Below are 19,664 nucleotides of genomic sequence, written 5' to 3' on the forward strand. Positions count from 1 at the left end.
AGATGCTATAGGGAGATGTTATAGGGAGGTGCTATAGGGAGGGATTTAGGGGATGCTATAGGGAGATGCTATGGGGAGATGTTATAGGGAGAGATTTGGGGGGTGCTATAGGGAGATGCTATAGGGAGATGCTATAGGGAGGGATTTAGGGGATGCTATGGGGAGATGCTATAGGGAGATGCTATAGGGAGGGATTTAGGGGGTGCTGTAGAGAGATGCTATGGGGAGATGCTATAGGGAGGTGCTATGGGGAGATGATGCTATAGGGAGGTGCTATAGGGAGGTGCTATAGGGAGATGCTATGGGGAGATGATGCTATAGGGAGGTGCTATGGGGAGATGATGCTATAGGGAGGTGCTATAGGGAGGTGCTATAGGGAGATGCTATGGGGAGATGATGCTATAGGGAGGTGCTATAGGGAGGTGCTATAGGGAGATGCTATGGGGAGATGATGCTATAGGGAGGTGCTATAGGGAGGTGCTATGGGGAGATGCTATGGGGAGATGATGCTATAGGGAGGTGCTATAGGGAGGTGCTATAGGGAGGTGCTATAGGGAGGTGCTATAGGGAGGGGTTTGGGGGGTGCCGTAGGGAGGTGCTATGGGGAGACGCTCTGTGTTGTCACCAGCCCCCGCGGGGGCTCAGGAGGGCTATGGGGACCCCGCAGCGACATCGGGGGGTGTCCCGGGGGTGCTCTGGGGGCGCAGGGAACTCACCGTGCGTGTGTCCCCCCCCCCGCCCCCGGGCGCCCTCCTGCCGCCCGCCGCGGGACGCGAACCCGCGGTGCCGGGGTGCTGCGGGGGCGGGGCTGGAGCGAGGCCGGGGCGGGGCTTGGGGCGGGGCCGAGGCGGGGGGCGGGGCTCTGGGCGGAAGTGGCGCCGGGATTCAAAGCGTCGGTCGCTGCGGAAGTGGCGGTTGGTGGCGGCGGCGGGAGGCCGGGGGTGAGGGGGAGGTTTTGGGGTCGTCAGCGGTTGGGGGTGCCCAGGCTGTGAGGGGAGGGGGGTGCAGGGGGTGGCGGGGGTGTAAGGAATGGGGGGGGCGGGTTGAGAGGAGGGGGGGTGCAGGGGTTTGGGGGGGGGCTCAGGGGGTGTAAGGAATGGGGGGGGGCTGGTTGAGGGGGGGGTGCAGGGGTTGGGGGGGTCAGGGAGTGAGGGGAGGGGAGGGGAGGGGGGGTGCAGGGGTTGGGGGGGGTCAGGGAGTGAGAGGAGGGGGGAGCGCAAGATTGAAGGGGTGGGGGTCGGGTGTAAGTGATGGGGGGGCCGGGTTGAGAGGAGGGGGGGTGCAGGGGTTGGGGGTGTCAGGGTGGGAGGGGAGGGGGGGTGCAGGGGTTGGGGGGGGTGAGGGGGCGAAGGGGGGGGGGGGGTGCAGGGTTTTGGGGGGGGCTCAGGCGTTGTAAGGCATGGGGGGGGGCCGGGTTGAGAGGAGGGGGGGGGATGCGGGGGTGGGGGGGGGTGCAGGGGTTTGGGGGGGGCTCAGGGGGTGTCAGGCATGGGGGGGGCCGGGTTGAGAGGAGGGGGGGATGCAGGGGTTGGGGGGGGTCAGGGAGTGAGGGGGGGGGGGGGGTGCAGGGGTTGGGGGGGGTCAGGGGGTGAAGGGAAGGGGGGGTGCAGGGTTTTGGGGGGGGCTCAGGGGGTGTAAGGCATGGGGGGGGCCGGGTTGAGAGGAGGGGGGGGTGCAGGGGTTGGGGGGGGGCAGGGGGGGAGGGGAGGGAGAGTGCAGGGGTTGGGGGGCTCAGGGATGGGGGGGGGTGTAAGGGGTAGGGGGGGGCCGGGTTGAGAGGAGGAGGGTGCAGGAGTTTGGGGGGGTCAGGAGGGGAGGGGGGTGCAGGGGTTGGGGGGCTCAGGGATGGGGGGGGCCGGTTTGAGAGGAGGGGGGTGCGGGAGTTGGGGGGGGCCCAGGGGTGAGGGGTTGGGGGGGTGCTGGGGTTGGGGGTGCCCGGGGGTGAGGGGGGGGGTACAGGGGTTGGGGGGGGGGGGGGGCTGCGGGCGCGTGTCGGGGTGCCCGGGGGGGGGGGATGGGATGGGACCCCCCCCCCACGCTCACCTCCTCTGCCCCTTCCCCAGGGCCGAAGCCGCTGTGCCGGGATGTTGCCCCCCTGGACGGAACGTCGGCGGGGGGCCGGGGAGCAGGCGGGGGGGCGTCGGGAGAGACCCCCCCGGCAGCGCTGGCGGGTGCTGGCCGAGAGGAACCCCAGCGCGGTGGCCCCCGTGGGCGCCTGGGTGGAGAGCGGCCCCGGGGGAGCCCAGCAGAGCCTGGCCTTTGTGAGTGCTGCTGGCCCTTTCGGGGGCCAAAAATTAGCTTTTTCCACCCCCCCCCGCCCCCCCCCCCTCCTTTGGGAGGCGGGAGGGGAGCCGCTCCCGGAGAAGAATTAATTGATTTTCATCATTTTCTGGCAGGGTTAAAAGCCATCGTGGCGTCCGTGTCTCCCGGCGTCCCGCTTAGGCGAGCCCGCGGTTGATTCCCCGCGTATAAACTCGGGGTTTTTTTAGGAGAAACGTGTCGGTTTTAAACACAAACGGGGTGGGGGGGGGGAGCGGGGGGGCGGTGGGGAAGGCAGCCGATGCTCTGCTCGGCTCCCCTTGATTGCTTAATTACTCGCACTCCGCGCTTTTAAATTTGAGCCGGACCGCCGGATTTTTCAACGTTTCGCTAGCGCGACGCGAGGGGTTTGGGTTTTTTTTTTGTTTTTTTTCCCCCCCCTCGCTATTCCCGGCTGCTCCTCGCTTGAGTTGTAATTCCGCGCCGTAGTTTTGCGTTCCAGGTGCCCGTGCCGCGGCCGGCTCAGCAACCCCCGCCCCGTACCCGCTGCCGCTCTTCCCCTTCATCGCGAAAAGGCTGTCGTTGAGCCGAGGTTTTATTCCGCATTGCTTATCTTTTTTTTTTTTTTTTGTTTTGTTTTTGTTTTAAAAATTAAATAAGTGGAATGTTTTTAAGGGTCTGGAGCCAATCTCCGCCGTACCCCGTTAGAAACACTTAGGAAAATCTTTATTGCTGCTTATCTCGGGGATTTCTGCTTTGAGGGTTATTATACGAGGACTAAAAGTGCATTAAATATAAGATGATGAGTTCAGTCCCCCCTAATTAATGCCTAAACGTTACAGAAGCTCCTGCCCCTCCGCCGTGATTTATTTCCGTCTTGTCATTTAAATCCGGAAAGGTCGAGATAACGTATGGAAATGAACTGGCTCCATATTCCCCGTAACTTCCATCCCAGCGCCAGGAAACTTCGGGGGGGAGCCTGACTCTTCCCCGCCGCTCCGGGGAGAGGGGGGAGAAGCTCCCGGGCCTCCTCCCCCGGCCGTGGGAGCTTTTGGGGGCAGGTGGAGGCGCGCAGGGGTTATCGGAGTTTATTTAATATACCTCTATCCGCCAGCGGATCCTGTTAAAAATAGACGTATTCATCCCTCCCGCGTCGGAATCGCTCACGGAGCGGAGCGGGCCGGCCGCGGTGTAGCTCTGGCTGGGTTTCGGTGCGGATTTCTCCCCGTTTTCGTGCTCCGGTTGAGCGTGCTGACCTTGCTTTGCCTGCCGTTAAAGTTCCCGGCAGCCAGCGGGATGTCGGGAATGTCCGACCCGACGTCGGCGGTTAAGCTGGTTTTTCGCTCGCCCCTTTTCCTCCGTCCCTTATTTTTTTTTTTTTTTAAGTTCGTCGCCTTAAATCTTTGACTTCAGATGGTAAACCGCTTCCCCGACGCGCCTCTTCCAGCCTTGCTCTTGCGCGGCGTTACCGGGATCAGAGGTTGGCCTGTTCCTTTCCCATCCGGGCTTGGAATATTTGAGCATCCTTTCGTTGGGAGCAGGAGCTGGGAGTTGCCGTATGAGGCTGCCTCTTTTTTTTTTTTTCTTTTTTTTCCTTCTTTTCTTTCGGTGTGTCGCAGAGGTGCGCGCGCTCCGTATCCGGCCAGCTACGTTCCATCTGAGCTCATAATAATTAATTAGAGCTTTTCCCGGCTCTTTACTGCACGGATTTTGAAATAAAACATCGTCGAGTTCGCTCCGGGTGCTGCTTTGCCCGGCTCGCGGACGCCGGGTGTGGGAAGGGCAGGTGGAATCCGTGCCGCCGTAACGCCGCGATGTGGCAAAACTGGCTGTAAAACGCGCTTTCCCCTCTCGCAGGCGGCAGCGTCGCGGGTGGAGGAGGAGCTGAAGGAGCGGGAGCGGGAGAAGGCTGCCAGCCTGCGGCGCTTCCAGGGAGAGGTGAAGCAGCGGGTGAACCGGCAGGTCAGGACGCGGAGAAAGCAGCAGCTGCAGGAATCCTGCGAAGCAGTAAGCCGGATCTCCGGAACAGCGTAAATCGGGGTGGGGGGAAAAAAAAGAAAAAAAGCCGCCGCCCCACTAGGACCTCGAGTCAAGGGGTTAATAAGAAAAAAAACGAGGAAACTCTTGGTCACAGCAGACCCCGTGGTGTCCCCTCCAGCGAGGTCAGCGCGTGGCTCGCTCCGGCGCCGGGCCGGAGCTGTGAACTGGGTGTCTCCCGGTCGAGTTTTAATCGCGGCACCTCCCTTCCGCTGCCCGTTATTCCAGGGCGAATGGTTTGCGAGCAACGCTTCGGCGCTCTCTCCCCGTTCCCGCTTCCCCCGTGGGTTTGTTTCAGGTTATCCCGTGAACGTATTTAATCCTTTCTGCTTTTAAACAACTGCCAGGGAGACGCGCCGGAAACTCACTGCGGAGCAAGAAGGGAACGCGCTGAAACGGCAACGGTTTTGGCCGCCCCTGGGGTGTTTGGGCTCATTCCAGGGCCGGGGAGGCACGCTGGAGTGGGGATGTCCTCGCCTAACTCCGCTAGCACCGCTCCGGCTGGAGAGCCCGATGGCTCTTTGTGCCCCTCTCGGCGCGGAGAGCAGAAAACGTCCCTCCCCGAAAACGCCACCAAATTGAGCCGGCGGCTCCCGCGCGGGTGACTTCCTGCCGGCTGACGGTTTTTAACACCGGGGGTCTGTCTCCCGGCAGGCGGAGAGGGAGAGCTGCCTCGCCGCTCGGTATTCGGCCTCGGCGCTGCGTTCGAACCCCAGGAAGAACACGTGCCTGTTCCGCAGCCGCCCCGCGCCCGCCATCTGCGGTCCCGCCGCCCCGGCGCAGCGGCTTGGGGGCCACGGCGAGCCCTTCCAGCAGCGAGCCGCCCAGGTCAGTCCTTCCCCTCCTGCGTGTTTTCCGCCCTGCTTCGTCAGGCTGGTGGCTCACGGTTTGAAACGGAGGACGGGCGATATTTCTCTTTCCGCCCTCTTGACGACGCATCTCTAATTATTGCTATTTTTTTATTTTATTTTTTTTTTGTAATTTTTTTAAATACCGCACGAAACGCGGGCTCGCGTTTCCGCTCTGGTTTGCTGCGTGTTGTCCTCCCTTATGGAGGAGGGCGTCCTCCGTAGCCCCCCAACCTGACCGTAACTCTCCTCTGGGAGGATGCTGCGGTTCAACTTGGCCCCCCCCGGCCTCTAGATCCAGCGGATTTTCCCCCCCCCGGTGCCGCAGGGCTGGCGTGTCCTGTTGGAGAGGCGGCACTAGGTGGTGCCACCTCATCGCAGCTTGTCTCCTGCAGCCCGGGATGGCGAAATCTTGGAAAAACTGCCTTAAAGGGGCTGGTTTGAGCTGTTTGTTGGGTTTTTTGGGGTTTTTTTTTGTTTGTTTGTTTGTTTTTTAAATAGTGATGCTTACGCAGCACACGGCGCTTTGGAAAAGCGCCTTGGCCTGGGAGCTGGAGTTGGCTCCGGTGGAAGCGCCGGCTTCCCGTGGGGCGGAGGATCCCCTGTGGGGGGACGCGGGGGCAGGACGGTCGGGGGCTGCGGGACTCGTGACGCCTCAGCGGGGAGGTTTGGGAGCGGGTGAGCTGTCACCGAGCCCTCCGCCCTACCTGGGTCAGGACGTCGGGGCGCCGCGGGTGACCCCGTGCCCCTTTGCCAAGCTAATCGTGCGTCGAGTCGCGCTCCCTTGGTTAAAGCCCCTTGGTTTGGAGCGGGGGACGTTAAGAGATCTTTTGCGCGCGGCTGAACTTCTTGGCGTAGCCCTCACAAGCGAGCAGCCGCTGACCCTTTCTTTTTTCTCTTCACCTTCCGTCGTTAACGGCAGCTTAGCAAAACCGTGAAGCAAGTGCGGCGCAGGCTGGCGTCCCGCAGAACCGTGCCCCCAGGAGCGGGTCCCCCCGAGCTCCCCGGCGGCGGCTGGAGGCGAGAGGTGAGCGAGGGCTGCCGGCGGGCGGGGTGGGAGGAATCGCCTCGCGCGCCGTGGAAGGTCTGGCTCCGATAGGCAAATCCCAAGCGTAGCTCAGGGAGTTCCTCCAGCAGAAGCGAAGGGAATTGGGCTTTCGTGACCCCCGCCTGGTGATTAGCCCCCAGAATTCCGCGTCCTGCGGGCTTTGTTCTTGCTGCCTTTCGGAGGAGGGAGGAGGATAAAGTGGGTGAAAACCTCTCTGTTTGCAGGGGCTGATGGGAGGTGAACTAGGAAACGGGAATTCAAAATAGATATTTATTTTTATTTATTTTTTTTGTAAAGGCTGGGATTGTGATCCGGGTGTCTGGGTGGAACGTGATGGTCAGCCCTCCCCGTAGGCGCCTTTTATTTTCTTCAGCGAACCTCAGCAGCAGTTCCCCTCGCATCAGCGCCTTGGTTTGTGCGGGTGGCAGAGATCTGGGAGGGTTTTCCTCGCCCGGGGCCGACTTCTGGTAGAGAATGGCTGGCACTCGGCTGCTTTCCTCGAAGCGGCGCGCGTAAGGAGGTCGGGCCCCAGCGCCTCACCTTTTCGTTCCGTTGCATTTCATCCTGCTTTTGTCACTCCCCGTTGCGAAGAGCCGCTTTGTGTCGCGCTTATTGTCCCGCTTGCCGGTGCCGAGACCTTTCTTGAACGGACGTACTTTGCCTGGCCGTCCTGGAGAACACCAGCAGCCACCCACCCTCATCTCTTTGTCTTGCTGCCTCCTCCAGAGCCTGTTGCCTGCCCACCTTGCAATTCTTCATTCCCAGCTCTTTCCGGGCTCCGTCAAGGCTGAAGGAGACCTTGGCTGGCTGTTACCTAGAAAATACCTTTTATGTAAGATATTTTCTGCTGCTCCATCTCTTCCTCCTCCGCGTGCTGTTCAAGGAAGTCAGCTTCGCGAACAAGAGTTGTAGAAAGAGTATAATTACGGGTTCGGAAACCTCGTTATCTATTTGGGACGCTAGACGTACCTTCATTATAAGTCCTCGATGCGTTCAGGCTGCTCAGCAAGACGGGAGCGATTCATTACTTGGCTATTAGCGGCGCTAAAGCCTCCCGCGAATAATACGGTGGCTCTACGGAGGGTTCCAGAAGATGGCCAGCGGGATGCGTGGGAGGCCTGTGGCCCCGTGGCGAGTCATCCGGAGCAGTGGGAAAGAAGGCTGGGAGGGATCGGGGAGGGGTGGGGGGCAGGTTGGATCGGGGCCGTCCTCCCACCACGGCCTTGCTGCAGCTACGCTTAATCTGTGCGTTCTTCCAACCTCTGCCCGGGAGGACTTAACGGCTTCCCTAGTCCATTTATTCCGGGAGGAATATAGGGATTTATTGCACGACTCTTGTTTTATTACTCCAAGAGACCGGGGTGGGCGGGTGGGGGGAAAAAAAGCTCTACTATTAAGCTGAGTCTTTGCCGCGGTCACACTAGGCAGGACAGCAGCTTTTTCCCGTCTCTTCGGATGCAAAAGATTTTAATTACCCCTGGTAATCGCTGCCTGTCCTGGTTTGAGCGCCACAGGCCTAATTTCTCTTCTAAGGTTTGGGAAAAACCGCACTTTTAGAAGACTCGAACGTCCGAATTGGTGAAAATAGTTGCTTTATAGCCGGCTGGGCTGGGGGAGATTCGAGGTGCGGGTGTTTTCGAGCTCGCCGGGTGCGAGGAGGAGGAGGAGCGAGAGCCGGGCGCTTGCCCCAAGCTGCCAACAGGGTTATTTCACACCCCGAACGGCGCATGGGATAGAAAATCAGAAAGTTTGCCGCGTGGTTCGCTCTCTCCCTCGCTGGTGGCCATCCTGAGAACTCCTCGCCCCGGTGCCGGAGCCCTCAGCCCTCCTCCTCTTCCTCCCGACGCCGCAGCGCTCGCAGCGTCCCCCATCTGCCGTCCCCCGCGGGGAGCGCACGGCTTACAGCTGACGGAACGGGCTGAGGATAATCCTCGTGTGTTTTTATATGAGTATGGGGATCAATATCGGTTCTTTGGTATTATCGTTAGTTATTTAGTCTTATTCTATTAAATCTATTTATACGTCAGCCCTCGGGTTTCCTTGTTTTCCCCGATTCCCCTTCCCGGGCGGGGAGGCGTCACCGGGTGGTAGAATAATTGGTCTGAACAACAATAAATCGTTGCGGGTTTCGCGGAGCGCCTGCTGCCGTGCCCTTTGCGTTTGTCCTCGCCGCGTTTCCTCGCGCTGCCCGTTCCAGCCGACTGCTTTGGTTTGCGCCCGAGCCTGGTTTTTAGCCCCTTCTGCCAGACTTCGGCGGCGTCGAGGGGCTCGGTGGGGCCGGCGAATGTCATCGAGGTGCTGCTTGCTTCCCTCGGGGCCGGGCTGATAGTGAAATTACTCTTTGTTTTCGTGCCGTGAACTCCCGAGGCTGAATTTGGGCGGTGTTTTTAATCGGTATCGCCCCTCCCGTGTACTAGTTTCCATCTCGCCTGTGTTTCTTTACAAAAGCGTCGAACGGGGCGGTGTCGACGGCGAAGCTGAACTCGAGATACCCGTCTGCTGCTCTTCGCCCCGGGCCTCTTCCTTCTCTTGCAGCAGGAATTCAAACCAGCTAGACGCGACTTGCTCTGGACAAATTGGTGCTGGTTGCCGCTTATCTTGCTTTCTGGCAGTTTGCAAAGTGATTTCCTCTTGGGTTTTGTTTTGTTTTGGGTGTTGTTTTTTTTTGGGGGGGTTTTTTTCCCCCCTCTCCAAAAGTCAGGCAGTTAAAATCTTGAGGCCAACACCTTCCCTTTAGTATTTCCTTTCCCCCCCCCTCCTTTATTTCAAGTTCGGGCCGTTTTCTGATAATCCGAACCTCCGCAGATTCCAAGGGGAGGTGGCGGGGGGCCGTTAGCGGCTTCTCTGCTCTTCCTGGCAGTAACCCAGGGCAGGTCCTGCCTCCTGAAAAACCTCAGCTTCTAGCAGTAATATGATTATTTTTTTTTTTTTTTTTTTTTTTCTTTCCCAATAACAACCCGTGATTTTTCTTGCCGCTTCCGTTAGCTCGGAGCGAGCCTCGGGCTGAACGCCGATGCCCAGAAGCGTAAAACACTTGTTCCTGGTGTCCTCTGACGGCCGTCCTCCTTTGAGCGGCGAGTCCTTTCGTCCCTCTTGCGAAAGCCTGGCTCCTTACCTCCATCTCTCCTGTTTTCCTCACGGCTTTGGCCTCACCGGGTTGTTTTCTTGTCTTGTCTCCCGCGTGATTCCTTGGGTAATCCCGACCCGCGCTCCGCTTCCTCCGCGCTCGCGTGGATGGCGGGCGCAAGGAGAGCTTGGGATTTAGCCAGGCTCGTCTTGCCCTGCGCTGCTCGTCCTTCCCCTCCGGCCGGGTCGTTTACGTTTGCTCAGTTTAAAGGAACTTCTCAGTTTAAAGCAGCTTCTCCGTCAGTCCTATTTTCTGCATTTTTCTCCTTTTTTTTTTTTTTAATTTCTTTTTTCCCCTTCTTCCCTTTAAAGCGTGGCATTCCCTGCCGTCAATGGTAAGCCATGCTCCCAAAATCATTGCTCTTCCTCTCTCCCAGAGATTTCTCTTCAGGTCCAAAACGTCCAGGGAGTTTCTTCCCCGCTTTCCCGAGCAGGTACCGAGGTGGTAGTCGCGCGGCAATGACCCGTCCGGTGTCTCGGATGAGTTCACCGAGCCTTCGGCCGCTTCTCCTTTAGGGCTCGGTAGGCCGCCGTGGGTCCCCGGCGGGACAGCACCCGCGTTCTTCTCCCCAGTCGATCATTCTCCCAAGTTAGGTGGGTGGTTTTCCCCCCCGGCCCCGCTCCCAGTTTTATTTCCTTCTGCTTTCCCGGCGTCCTCACAAAGCAATAAGCGTTGCCCTCTCTTCCCTTGTCTCCTCACCAAAGCAGCTCTTCTGGGTTGTCCCTCTCGTAACAGGGTCGAGGGGGTAATTTCTACGCCTATCAAATAATTCCCTGTTCAGACGAACTCCGGGCCGTCCTCCCTCCATCCCGCCCCGCAGCGGAGCCATCTCAAGGCATCCCTGACCTGTCGATCCATCCTCTCCCTCTGCCAGCAGCCCTCGCTCTTCCCTTCCCGGCGCGCTGGAGAGACGGGCAAGGCAGGGAGGGAAGAGGGGGGGGGGGGGGGGGAGGGGGGAAGAAAAAAAAAAAAAGAAAAAAAAAAAAAAAGAAAAAAAAAATCCTGGCTCCGAGCTCGCTGCTGGCATTCTGATTTTTTGAGTTTGTAGGAAACAATCTGCCGCCGCTCAAAATATTGTTAATCGCCGCGGGGGAGCCTGCCCGCTTCCCATCTGAGGGAGCACGCTATGTACCCGAGCGTCGCTCCGGCGATCCCGCCGCCCCCCCCCACCCCCTCCCAGACTCCTTGCGGTTGCAAAACAGCGCCTGGAGAGGTCTTCTCCTCCTCTTTCCCTCGCCCCCCCACCGTCTGTCCCTCTGTTTCTGCTCTGGGTGAGAACGTTGTCACCAGTTACCCTGCAAAATGCGGATTTTTCGGGCTCTCGCGCCCTGCCGGTGACGCTGGAACGCGTTATAGAATCACGGAATGGTTCGGGATGGAAGGGACCTTGAAGACCATCCAGTGTCCCCCCCCCCTGCCCTGGGCAGGGACACCTCCCACCAGCCCAGGTTGCTCCAAGCCCCGTCCAACCTGGCCTTGAACCCCTCCAGAGATGGGGCAACCTGGGCCAGGGGCTCACCCCCCTCACAGCAAACGATTTCTTCCTGGTATCTCATCCCAATCTCCCCTCTTTCGGTTTGAAGCCATTCCCCCCCTGGCCCTGTCAGGCCGCGCTCCGGCAAAAAGCCCCCCTCCAGCTTTCTCGTAGGCCCCCTTCGGCTACTGGCCGTTGCGTCGCTGCTCGCCGGATCTCACCTGACTCCACAGAACAAGTGCCCTCGGGTTAAAGCTGCCTCTTAACCTGGGCGCGAGGACGGGGAATTTGCCCTCGGCACCAAAACAGCCCCATTTGAATTCCCTATTTACGCCTCTCCCCTCCCTTCTCCTCCAGAAACCAGAGCCTTCCGAGACGGCCGCGGCACCCGCGGAAGACGAGAGGGAGGAACTGCTTCTAGCGGGACATCATGATCTTCCAGCTGAGCTGCAAGACCCGGGGACGGCCCCGCATCAGGCCCAGCAAGACGACGACTTCTACATCAAAATCGAATTTGCAAAAGTAAGACGCGCGTGGGCTTGGGCCGGCTGGGCCCGAGAGGTTCGAATCGTTGGGATTTGGATTTATTTCAGCGGTGGTTGAGGCTGCCGCTGTGGTAGAGCGGTTGCTCCCTCAGGCCTGGTTAACTCTGAAGCCTACTGTCGTCAAAACAGGCCGGAGAGCAACGTCAGAGCGAAAGGGAGATTGGCCGCTTCTGTTTCACCGCTTTCATCTTACAGCTGCGGCTTCAAAAGGGGTTTTATTTGCGCCTGCCGCGTGATGCCAGTTGGCCGGTGCTCAGCGGAAATCGCAAACGGAGCGTGCAATCGCATCATACGCTTAACCGAACTCCCAAACTGCGGCCCGCAGGACCTGCAGCTGCCTCTGGTCCGGCTGCCCTGCTGGCGGGCGGAAGAGCTGCGAGCGCTGCGTCGAATCAGCCCCAAAACCTCCGAGAAAAGTTAAAAAAGAAAGCTTTGGAGCGGAGGAAGGAGCCGCCCCGTTGCGATTCCTGGGCCTCGGGGCTGGAGAAACGAGGACCGAGCTTGATGTGTTTATCGATTCCTCTTTTGTTTTCGGGCGGGCTTTCTTTAAGCATGTCTGAGGTGCGGGAACGCGTCCGTCCGCGCTGATTACCTGGAGTAATTAGCAAACACTTGATGGCTGTGGCAGCCTCACCTGGTGATTAGTCCAGCCGGGAGCAGAAATACTGGCTTGACAAATACCGAGGAGCGGAGGGAGGAAGGCAGAGGTTCACGCTGAGGTCTGGGGGGAGGTGGCGGCTGTTGAGCTCCCTCGATGCTTTTTTTTTTTTTTGATGTTATTGGTGTTATTGTTATTTTTCTCGCGCTCCCCGAAGCGCGCAGCGCAAGCGTGGGGAGGGGAGGCGTGAATCCACGCTCAAACTAAAGCAGGAGCCTCCTCCGAGGAGAGCTTTCGGCCGAGCGGTTGGCGCTGCCGGCTCCTACGCGGAGGTGGCGCCCCGCGTCCCTTCTGGCGGGTGACAGGAAGGAGAAGCCGACCTGTACCCCCGGGGGAAAAGCGCAGCCCCGCTGAGGACTGTAGGGCTGCAGAGGACTCGCCTCCGGCGAGGCGTCGCTTGGCTGAGGGAGAAACTTGACCGTGAAGAGGCTGATGCCGCTCTCGTACGTTCTCTTCCAGCCCTGCGACGGGTCGGTGAAGGACTCGAGCTCGCCCCAGCCTCCTCAGGGACTGGACGCCCATCACCCATCTCCCCTCGGACTCTGGGCTGGCGTCGACCGAGAGGAAACTAAGAAGCAGGTTGGTCTGCTGGAGCCAAGTCCTCGTTGCTTCGGCGCCGGGAGGTATCGAGCGCGGGGGATGCTGCTGCCTCACGGAGCCTCGAGAGCGGCCTTCGCGTTAACGTTTCTCAGCGTTGATGGTGTCTCAGGCTTTGGGCGAAACCACCGGGTTCTTTTTTTTTTTTTTGAAGGTCACGTTGTGACGGCAAGCGCCACCGTCCCGTGCTCCTCCCGCCGAATCCGGGAGCCGAGGAACGCTGGGGGAGAAACGGGCTCCATTCGTTTTGCCTGGCGCGACGAAGGCGTCGCTTTCTGTAGTCGCAGGGAGAGAGAGAGGAGCTGCCAAAAACGCTTCAAAAAAAAAAAAAAACAACCCCCAAAAAAAGAACAAAACCCACTTTATCTTTGTCGGGAATATAAAGGTTTCTTCCACCTCAGCGCCTCACAGGCATCGGGGTGGCGCCGCGGGCCTGGTGCCGAGTGTCCGATCTACCAGCCTGCCTCCGGGACGGTTTGGCTCGTGCTGACGCAAAGAGCCGATGTTTCTCTTGGATGTCTAAAGGAAGGGACTCTTCTTTTCCTGCTTCCCTCTGACGTGAAGAGGAATGCTTCCCTCTTCTTTTGTCGGCTCGCTCGCAGCCGAAAACTCGGAAGGAGCTGGAGAGAATTGCGGGGTTTTTTTTTTGGGTTCCTTACGAGTGTTTTCCGACAAGCTGACCCGTCGCGGTTTCTAGACGGCGTGACGGCAGCCGGGGCTCGTCAGGCTGCTCCTTCCCCCGGCGGTTCCCTCTGCCCCTTGCTTTTTATCTCCTTGGCTCCGATCTACCCCGAGATAACTGGTTTTGCAGCACTCTCTTCCGCCTGGGTTTTTTCCATCCAGCTTTCTCCGCTCTCAGCCTGGCCGTCTCCTGCTCCTGTATCTCCGGCGGCGCAGGATGCGTTCGGCCGGGCGAGAGGGGCGAGCTCAGCCCGAAACTCGTGGCGTTGAGGAGGGAAAAAATCCACATCTTAAACCTTCTGGCGTTGTGGAGCTCCCGTTAGCTGTACACCCGCTGGTTGTTGCCACGCGGTTGGGAGGACTTTTGGTGGGAGCTTTAGCCGGGAGGTTTCCCGGCCTTCGCTGCGTCCCCGAAGCCCGGGCACGAAACCTCGTCGTGCTCGGTACCGCACGGGGTTGTTCCCTGCGGGGTTCTCGGGTTTGTCTCGGCAACGAGTTCACAGACTCAACGGACTGGCCGGGGTGGGAAGGGACCTCTGGAGATCATCTCCTCCAACACCCGGAGCGGGTGGCACAGGAACGCGTCCAGGCGGGGTTGGAATGTCTCCAGAGACGGAGACTCCACCACCTCTCTGGGCAGCCTCTGCCAGGGCTCTGCCACCCTCAGGGTGAAGAAGTTCCTCCTCACGTTGAGATGGAACTTCCCATGGTCAAGTTTGTGCCCGTTGCCCCTTGTCCCGTCCCCGGGCACCGCTGAGAAGAGTCTGGCCCCATCCTCTTGCCCCCCTCCCTCCCTTTAGCTCTTGCTGAGCGTTGCTGAGATCCCCCCTCAGCCTGCTCTTCTCCAGCTGACCAGCCCCAGGGCTCTCAGCCTTTCCTCAGCACAGAGGTGCTCCAGCCCCTCAGCATCTCCGTCGCCTCCGCCGGACTCTCTCCAGCAGTTCCCTGTCCTTCTGGAACCGGGGAGCCCAGAACTGGACCCAGCGCTCCAGGTGCGGCCTCCCCAGGGCAGAGCAGAGCCGAAGGGGAGGACGACCTCCCTCCATCTCCGGACACGCGCTCTTCCCAATGCGCAGAGTTTGCCACCTCCGTGGTTCTGCGCGGAGCGGGCCCGGCTCGGTGTTGTACATTCACTATTTTTTTTTTTTTTTTTTTTTTTTTGGGAGGTATCGGCTTCCAGCGATCCACGTTGTCCCCCGGGTGGATCGAAATTCTCGGGCGTACAGCGGGCGGAAGCGGGAAGCGGCTCTTTTACTCCCAGGAAAGCGAGAGTTTGGGAATTTTTTTGGCTGACGGAGCTTCCGTCCGTGGGAGTTTCAGCGAGGGATGCTGGTACCCGGAGGTGTCTCGGGCCTCCTCTCCCAGCTGTCTCCCCAGCTTCTCGGTGCTGGGGCAGGCGCCCAAGGAGATGTTTGAGGATCTCGGGGCGGGGGGGGAAAGAGGGAGGTTTCTCTCCGGAAATCAGCCCAACGCCGCTATCGCCCGATCCCGGATCCCTTCTCCAAAGGTGCCTCCTCTTTCCCGCAGCGTCAGACCCAGTACCTGAGGTACAGGCGCCTCTTCATGAATATCGAGCGAGAGCAAGTGAAGGAACGGCAAAGGCGCAGGGAGAGGCAGAAGAGAATCGCCGGGTGAGTACGCGGGGGTGGGGGGAGACGGCGTCACCCCCTGCGGGGCGCGGGCAGGGAGGGGAGGAAGGAGGTGACACCCGAAGCCGGGAAGGTCTCGGGACCCAGGCGCCGGCCGTCGGGCGGCTCTTCCGCCGCCCCGGTGCAGCGGCGTTGAGAAGACGGCCCAGCTCGACGCGACGCCGATGCGCCTGACGGGTGGCGTTGCACCTCCGTGGCCCCGAGCCGCCCCCCTCCCACCCCCCCGCGATGGATTAAAAAAGCCGCTTGATCAACTTTTGAAGTACTTCGAAAGAAGGGCCGTGATGCGAGCGCCGGGCCTGAAGCCCGACTTCTCCCCGGGGTTTGTTTTAGCGCCCGATCCGTTAAGCCCGGGGGTGGGATTCGCTTGGCCGAGCTCTCCGGGAGAGAGCTCCGGGGGCCCTGCCGGGGCGCTCCGCGCTCCTCTGCTTTCTGGGTAGGAGTCGGGAGGCGAAACGTCGGGCCGGGAGAGTCGCGGCTCCCCAAACCCTGACGCTGGGGCAGCGATCCCGAGACCTTGGGTCTACGTTTAGAAACTCCGGGGGGGTTGAGGTCGCGTCGTCATTATTAAGCTGATCTTATCTCCGTGGGGGTTTGTTGGGTTTTTTTTGTTGTTTTTTTTTTTTTTTTTTTTTTAAAATCATCAGACCCTTCACCTTCCCAGCTATAAACGTCACGTCAATGTCAGAAGAAGATTTCCTAATATTTGCGCCGGAGTTGAAAACTCCGCGTAAAAGTGTCAGCGCTCGTTTTGGTGCTTCGGTCGTCTTCCGTTGAGGGCTTTGTCGAGGAGGAGCTCTGCGAATTCCCACCAAAAATAGGAAAGGGGCTCTAGATTTATTTTATTTATTATTATTTTTTTTTTTGTGCGTCTCTGCCTCGCTCTTAAATAAAACGATGGAGCTCCGACCTCCCGGGTCTCCACCCGGCTCCGCAGCGGGCAAGGCCCTGTGGGAGCCGGGGGACAGCTACCCCAGGGCAGGATTTTTCCCGTTTTTTTGTTTTTTGTTTTTTTTTTTTCTCTCCCCTGTCTCAAGAAAGGCTCCTTCAGCCGCGTTCCTGACGTTTAAATTGGCGCTCGGGAGCTTCGGAGACCTTTCCCTGCCCTGCAAGTGCTGGCGAGACACCGGGGACTCGCTAGTTAGTGGAATAGCTTTTTATTATAGCGGGTTTGGGGGGTTTTTTTTCCCCCGCCCCCCCACTCCGGCTTGCTGGAGCCGCAAGCTGCGCCGAGCTTATGCGGAAAAGAGCTGGTTTTGTAATTACTTCAGTGTAAAGCCTTAAGTTGGCCTTGGCCTTGGTTCCTACGGCGGAAGATTTACGGCGGGGCAGTTAAGGCTCTATTACCACTTCATTTAAAAAACAGTTTTGGAGTTTATAACCCGACTGGAGAAGTTTGGCTTCGGCACTTCCCTGCCGGACGTCAAGATTTTGACCCCCGCCGAAGGGCGGAACGTCCGAAAATGTCTCCTTCGATTACGTTTGCTTCCCCCCGGCTTCTGCCCAGGCGGGATTTTTGGTTTGGTTCGGTTCGGTTTGTTTTTTTTTTTTTTTTTTTTTTTTTCCTTCTTTTTGACTGCCTTTCGGCAGCCCGGAACGCGCGTTCTCGCACTCGGGGCTCCTCGGCGGGACCGAAACGGCAGACGCTTCGGGTGTAAAGCCTTTGCGCCGCGGAACCGCCGCTCGTCGAGGGAACGGGCTTCGCCTTTGGTGCCATTTACGCAGCCCGGCTCGCACGGGAAGGGACGGAGGGCCGCGTAGGTGCGAGGGAGATTGGAGGAAATAAGAGGGAGATTCGGTTAAAAATGCCTCTTTTGGAGGAGGCGTGGGATCCTTGGGGCTTCTCCGCTCTTCCCAGCACCTTTCCACGGCCCTGTTGCGCTCCCCGGCCTGGAAGTCGCAGGGATAGCTTTAGGGTCTGGGCCGAGCTGCCCCGTGATCCGACAAAATTGGGGGGAAGCGGAGCTGCCGGCCCTTTCTGGCGGGGTATCCAAGAGCCCAGGCACCGCGCTTGGCTTGGGGAGGCCAAAAGAGCAGCTCTTTCGGGGAAGCGGGGGCCGGCGGGGAACGGAGGGAGGGATGAGGGAGCTCCTTCCCTAAGCCGGCGCGCGCCTGCAGGATTAAGAGCAAGACGGAGAAGCAGCGCCGGGCGGAAGAGCGGAGGATGCAGGAGGCGGCCGACGGGCAGGAGCCCTCCCTGGGAGAGGGAGCCTGTGAAACCCTGGCCCAGCTTAAACTGGAGGAGAGGAGAGCGGAGAAGGTCAAGGATAAACGGCAGCGGAATAAGGAGTACGCGAGGTACGGCCGGATCCCCTCTCCTCGCCCGGAGCCGGGCGTTGCTGGCAGAGGTGAATGTTTTATCCCTCGCAGGTACGTCGACGCGCTGAGAGCCCAGACGAGGGAGAAGATAAAACTGTATAACATCGATTTGCCCCCGCTGTGCTCCTGCGGGTCCGATTTCTGGGGCTCCCACCCGGATACCTGCGCCAACAACTGCGTCTTCTACCAAAACCCCAAAGGTAGGAGCTGCCGCTTCCGCCGAGGAGGCCCCTGGATCCGCGTCCCTTATTATCCCGGGAGAAATCGAACCTGGCCGCACCTTTCCCGTGTAGATTTGCTCCTACAAATCTCCGGAGAAGGCGAGCTCTGCTGCTCCTTTCTAACTCAGCCTCTTCCCTCTGTCCCTTCGGGGAGCTCGGGGCGGGGGGACATCGTCGGCAAAGCCCCGGCTCTCCGAGGCGTTCGGGAACGCTGCCGTAATCCAGCCGAGCGTTGGGAAGCGGGGGCGGCGGGGCGGGGGGGAGGAGAACCGTAAGGCAAAGACGCCCGGCACAGAAAAGCTCTTTGCCCGAAACGCCGAATATTCTGTTGGGAGGAGGCAGGAAGGTGGTGGAAATCGTCTTAGGTGACGGCACGCTCTGATCTCCAGTACAGCTCGGAAAAGTACGCGGCCGAGCAACTGGGAGTCATCTTTTTTTTTCGGGGGGGGAGGTTGGGTGGAAGAAAATAGAGAAATTGGGGTTCTATAAAAATCTTTGGCTTTCCTGCGTTGGCTCGCGTACCGCTTCGTACCCAGGAGCGTGCGGAAAACTCCAGGCACGTCCGTTTGTCTTAAAAACCCCGTTCTTCTCTCTCTGCTTTACGGCAAAAGGCTGAAGCCGAGCCCGGTTTTGGGGCCGTAATTGAAACTCTCGTCCCTTAACGCTGCTTCTGTGTCCCCGTCCCCCCCCCGCCAGCCTACAGCCGGGCGCTGCTCTCCCTCCTCTCCTCCTGCGTCCCGACGGACGGGAGCCCCGCCGCCCTGCCGCCGCTCCGCGACCTGGCCTCTCTCTTGGCTCGCACGGGGCAGCGTCTGTGACGAGGACGGCCGCCCGCCCCCCGCCTCGCGTCTTGGCGCCCGCTGTAAGTAGGGAGCGGGGCCGTGCCCCCTTCCACCCACCACGGCACCTTCGCGCTCCTCCCCCGGGGGGGCTCAGCCTCGCGCCTCTCCGCGCCCGTGGGTGCGGAGAAGCCCCTCGCTGGCGGGGCCGGCGTTCTAGGCAGACGCTTGAATTTTTTGGCGTTCGGCCGCACAATAAATTGTTTCCCGAGGTTGGTTGTCTCAGTGGGAGTGGGGGGCGAGATCTTTTGGGGTTAAAAAACCCCCTCCCCCTTTTCAAAACCCTTCCTTCCCCCCTCCCTTCGCGCCGTTTCCCTCTGGCTCCTGCCAGCCCCTGCCCCTCGCCTCACGCTCCGGGTATTTATCGCTCCTTCACTTTCTTCCGGGTGAGGACATCTCCTCTAATGCCATCCGCCCCCCTCCCTACCCGCCTTCCCTCTATTTTGCTCCGGAAAGAAGCTTTTTTTCCTAGGAGGAAAAAAAAAAAAGTCTATATTATTCATCTCCAGGTGAGCGGGATTCTTCCCTTCTTGGTTTTCCCCCTCCCCCCAGCCCAGGGATGCTGCTTGTTCCCTTCTCAACTTTGGAATCCCCGAATCGCTCTCTTTTCCCAAAAAAACGACGGCGGCGGGCTAACGGTGGGGAGGTTGCACTGTAACCCCCCCCCTCCATTAATATTTACTCCTCGCCGGGCCGCCCTCTCCAATATTAACCGGGGCAGGAAGGACGGGCGCCCGAGCGTGCCGCCTCGTTTCTTTACCCCGTCACCATCCCGCGACCCCGGGCAGAGGTAGGGGGGAGGCGTTGGAGCGGGGCCGGGGATGTTCCTCCGTTTCCTCGCTTCCCCCTTGGAGAATCATTCACCGCTTTCTTCGCGGCGGCCGGCGCTATTTATTAACCGCCGTTTGCGTCAGGGGGGAGACGCCGCCGACCTGAGAAGGGGTGTTGAGGCGGAGTCGGATGCGGCCCCCGGGAGGTTTTTTCGCGTGTGCCGGGAGCCAGGGAAGCTCCAACTGCGTTTTTTGAGGGATTTCAGGGCAGCCGAGGACAAGCGGTTCCTTGGCAGCTCCCCAAACGCTTGCTCACGGCCGGGGGACACCCAGCTTTCACCACTCCGGAGCGGCCCCCCCCGTCCCCCCGAGGGTCGGGGTCTGGTTTGGGCGCTTAATTCAAAGGAATGATGTTTAATAAAGCCATCGCTGCTGCTCCCCCGGCCTCCTGATCTGGCCCGGCCTGTGGCGTAAATGGCATCCTTTTGGGGGGGGGGGGCCGGCAAATAAACCCGAATAAACCCGAATAAACCCGAATAAACCCCAATAAACTCAATAAACCCCAATAAACTCAATAAACCCGACAGCCTGG

General features: G+C 59.6%; 1 protein-coding gene across 1 annotated transcript; it reads left to right on the forward strand.

The window, feature by feature from the left end:
• The first annotated feature begins 595 nt into the window (after window positions 1-595).
• On the forward strand, window positions 596-19,547 carry CCDC15 (coiled-coil domain containing 15). Its single transcript, XM_063355321.1, has 11 exons — window positions 596-941; window positions 2,064-2,261; window positions 4,117-4,266; window positions 4,951-5,124; window positions 6,067-6,171; window positions 11,151-11,315; window positions 12,456-12,575; window positions 14,802-14,905; window positions 17,042-17,221; window positions 17,294-17,442; window positions 18,160-19,547. Exons 2-11 carry the CDS (start codon window positions 2,085-2,087, stop codon window positions 18,279-18,281), a joined length of 1,446 nt encoding a protein of 481 aa, XP_063211391.1. The 5' UTR covers window positions 596-941; window positions 2,064-2,084; the 3' UTR covers window positions 18,282-19,547.
• The last annotated feature ends 117 nt before the right edge of the window (window positions 19,548-19,664 follow it).

The sequence above is a fragment of the Chroicocephalus ridibundus genome, chromosome 18 (genome assembly GCF_963924245.1).
Source record: "Chroicocephalus ridibundus chromosome 18, bChrRid1.1, whole genome shotgun sequence".
Classification (NCBI taxonomy): Eukaryota; Metazoa; Chordata; class Aves; order Charadriiformes; family Laridae; genus Chroicocephalus; species Chroicocephalus ridibundus.

Bases quoted from the DNA above. Each gene is read 5' to 3' on its own strand.
- CCDC15 (XM_063355321.1), top strand. From the start codon at position 2,085: ATGTTGCCCCCCTGGACGGAACGTCGGCGGGGGGCCGGGGAGCAGGCG. The intron at 14,906-17,041 runs GTGAGTACGCGG...GCGCGCCTGCAG, and splicing joins AGGCAGAAGAGAATCGCCGG to GATTAAGAGCAAGACGGAGA. The intron at 17,443-18,159 runs GTAGGAGCTGCC...CCCCCCCGCCAG, and splicing joins CTTCTACCAAAACCCCAAAG to CCTACAGCCGGGCGCTGCTC.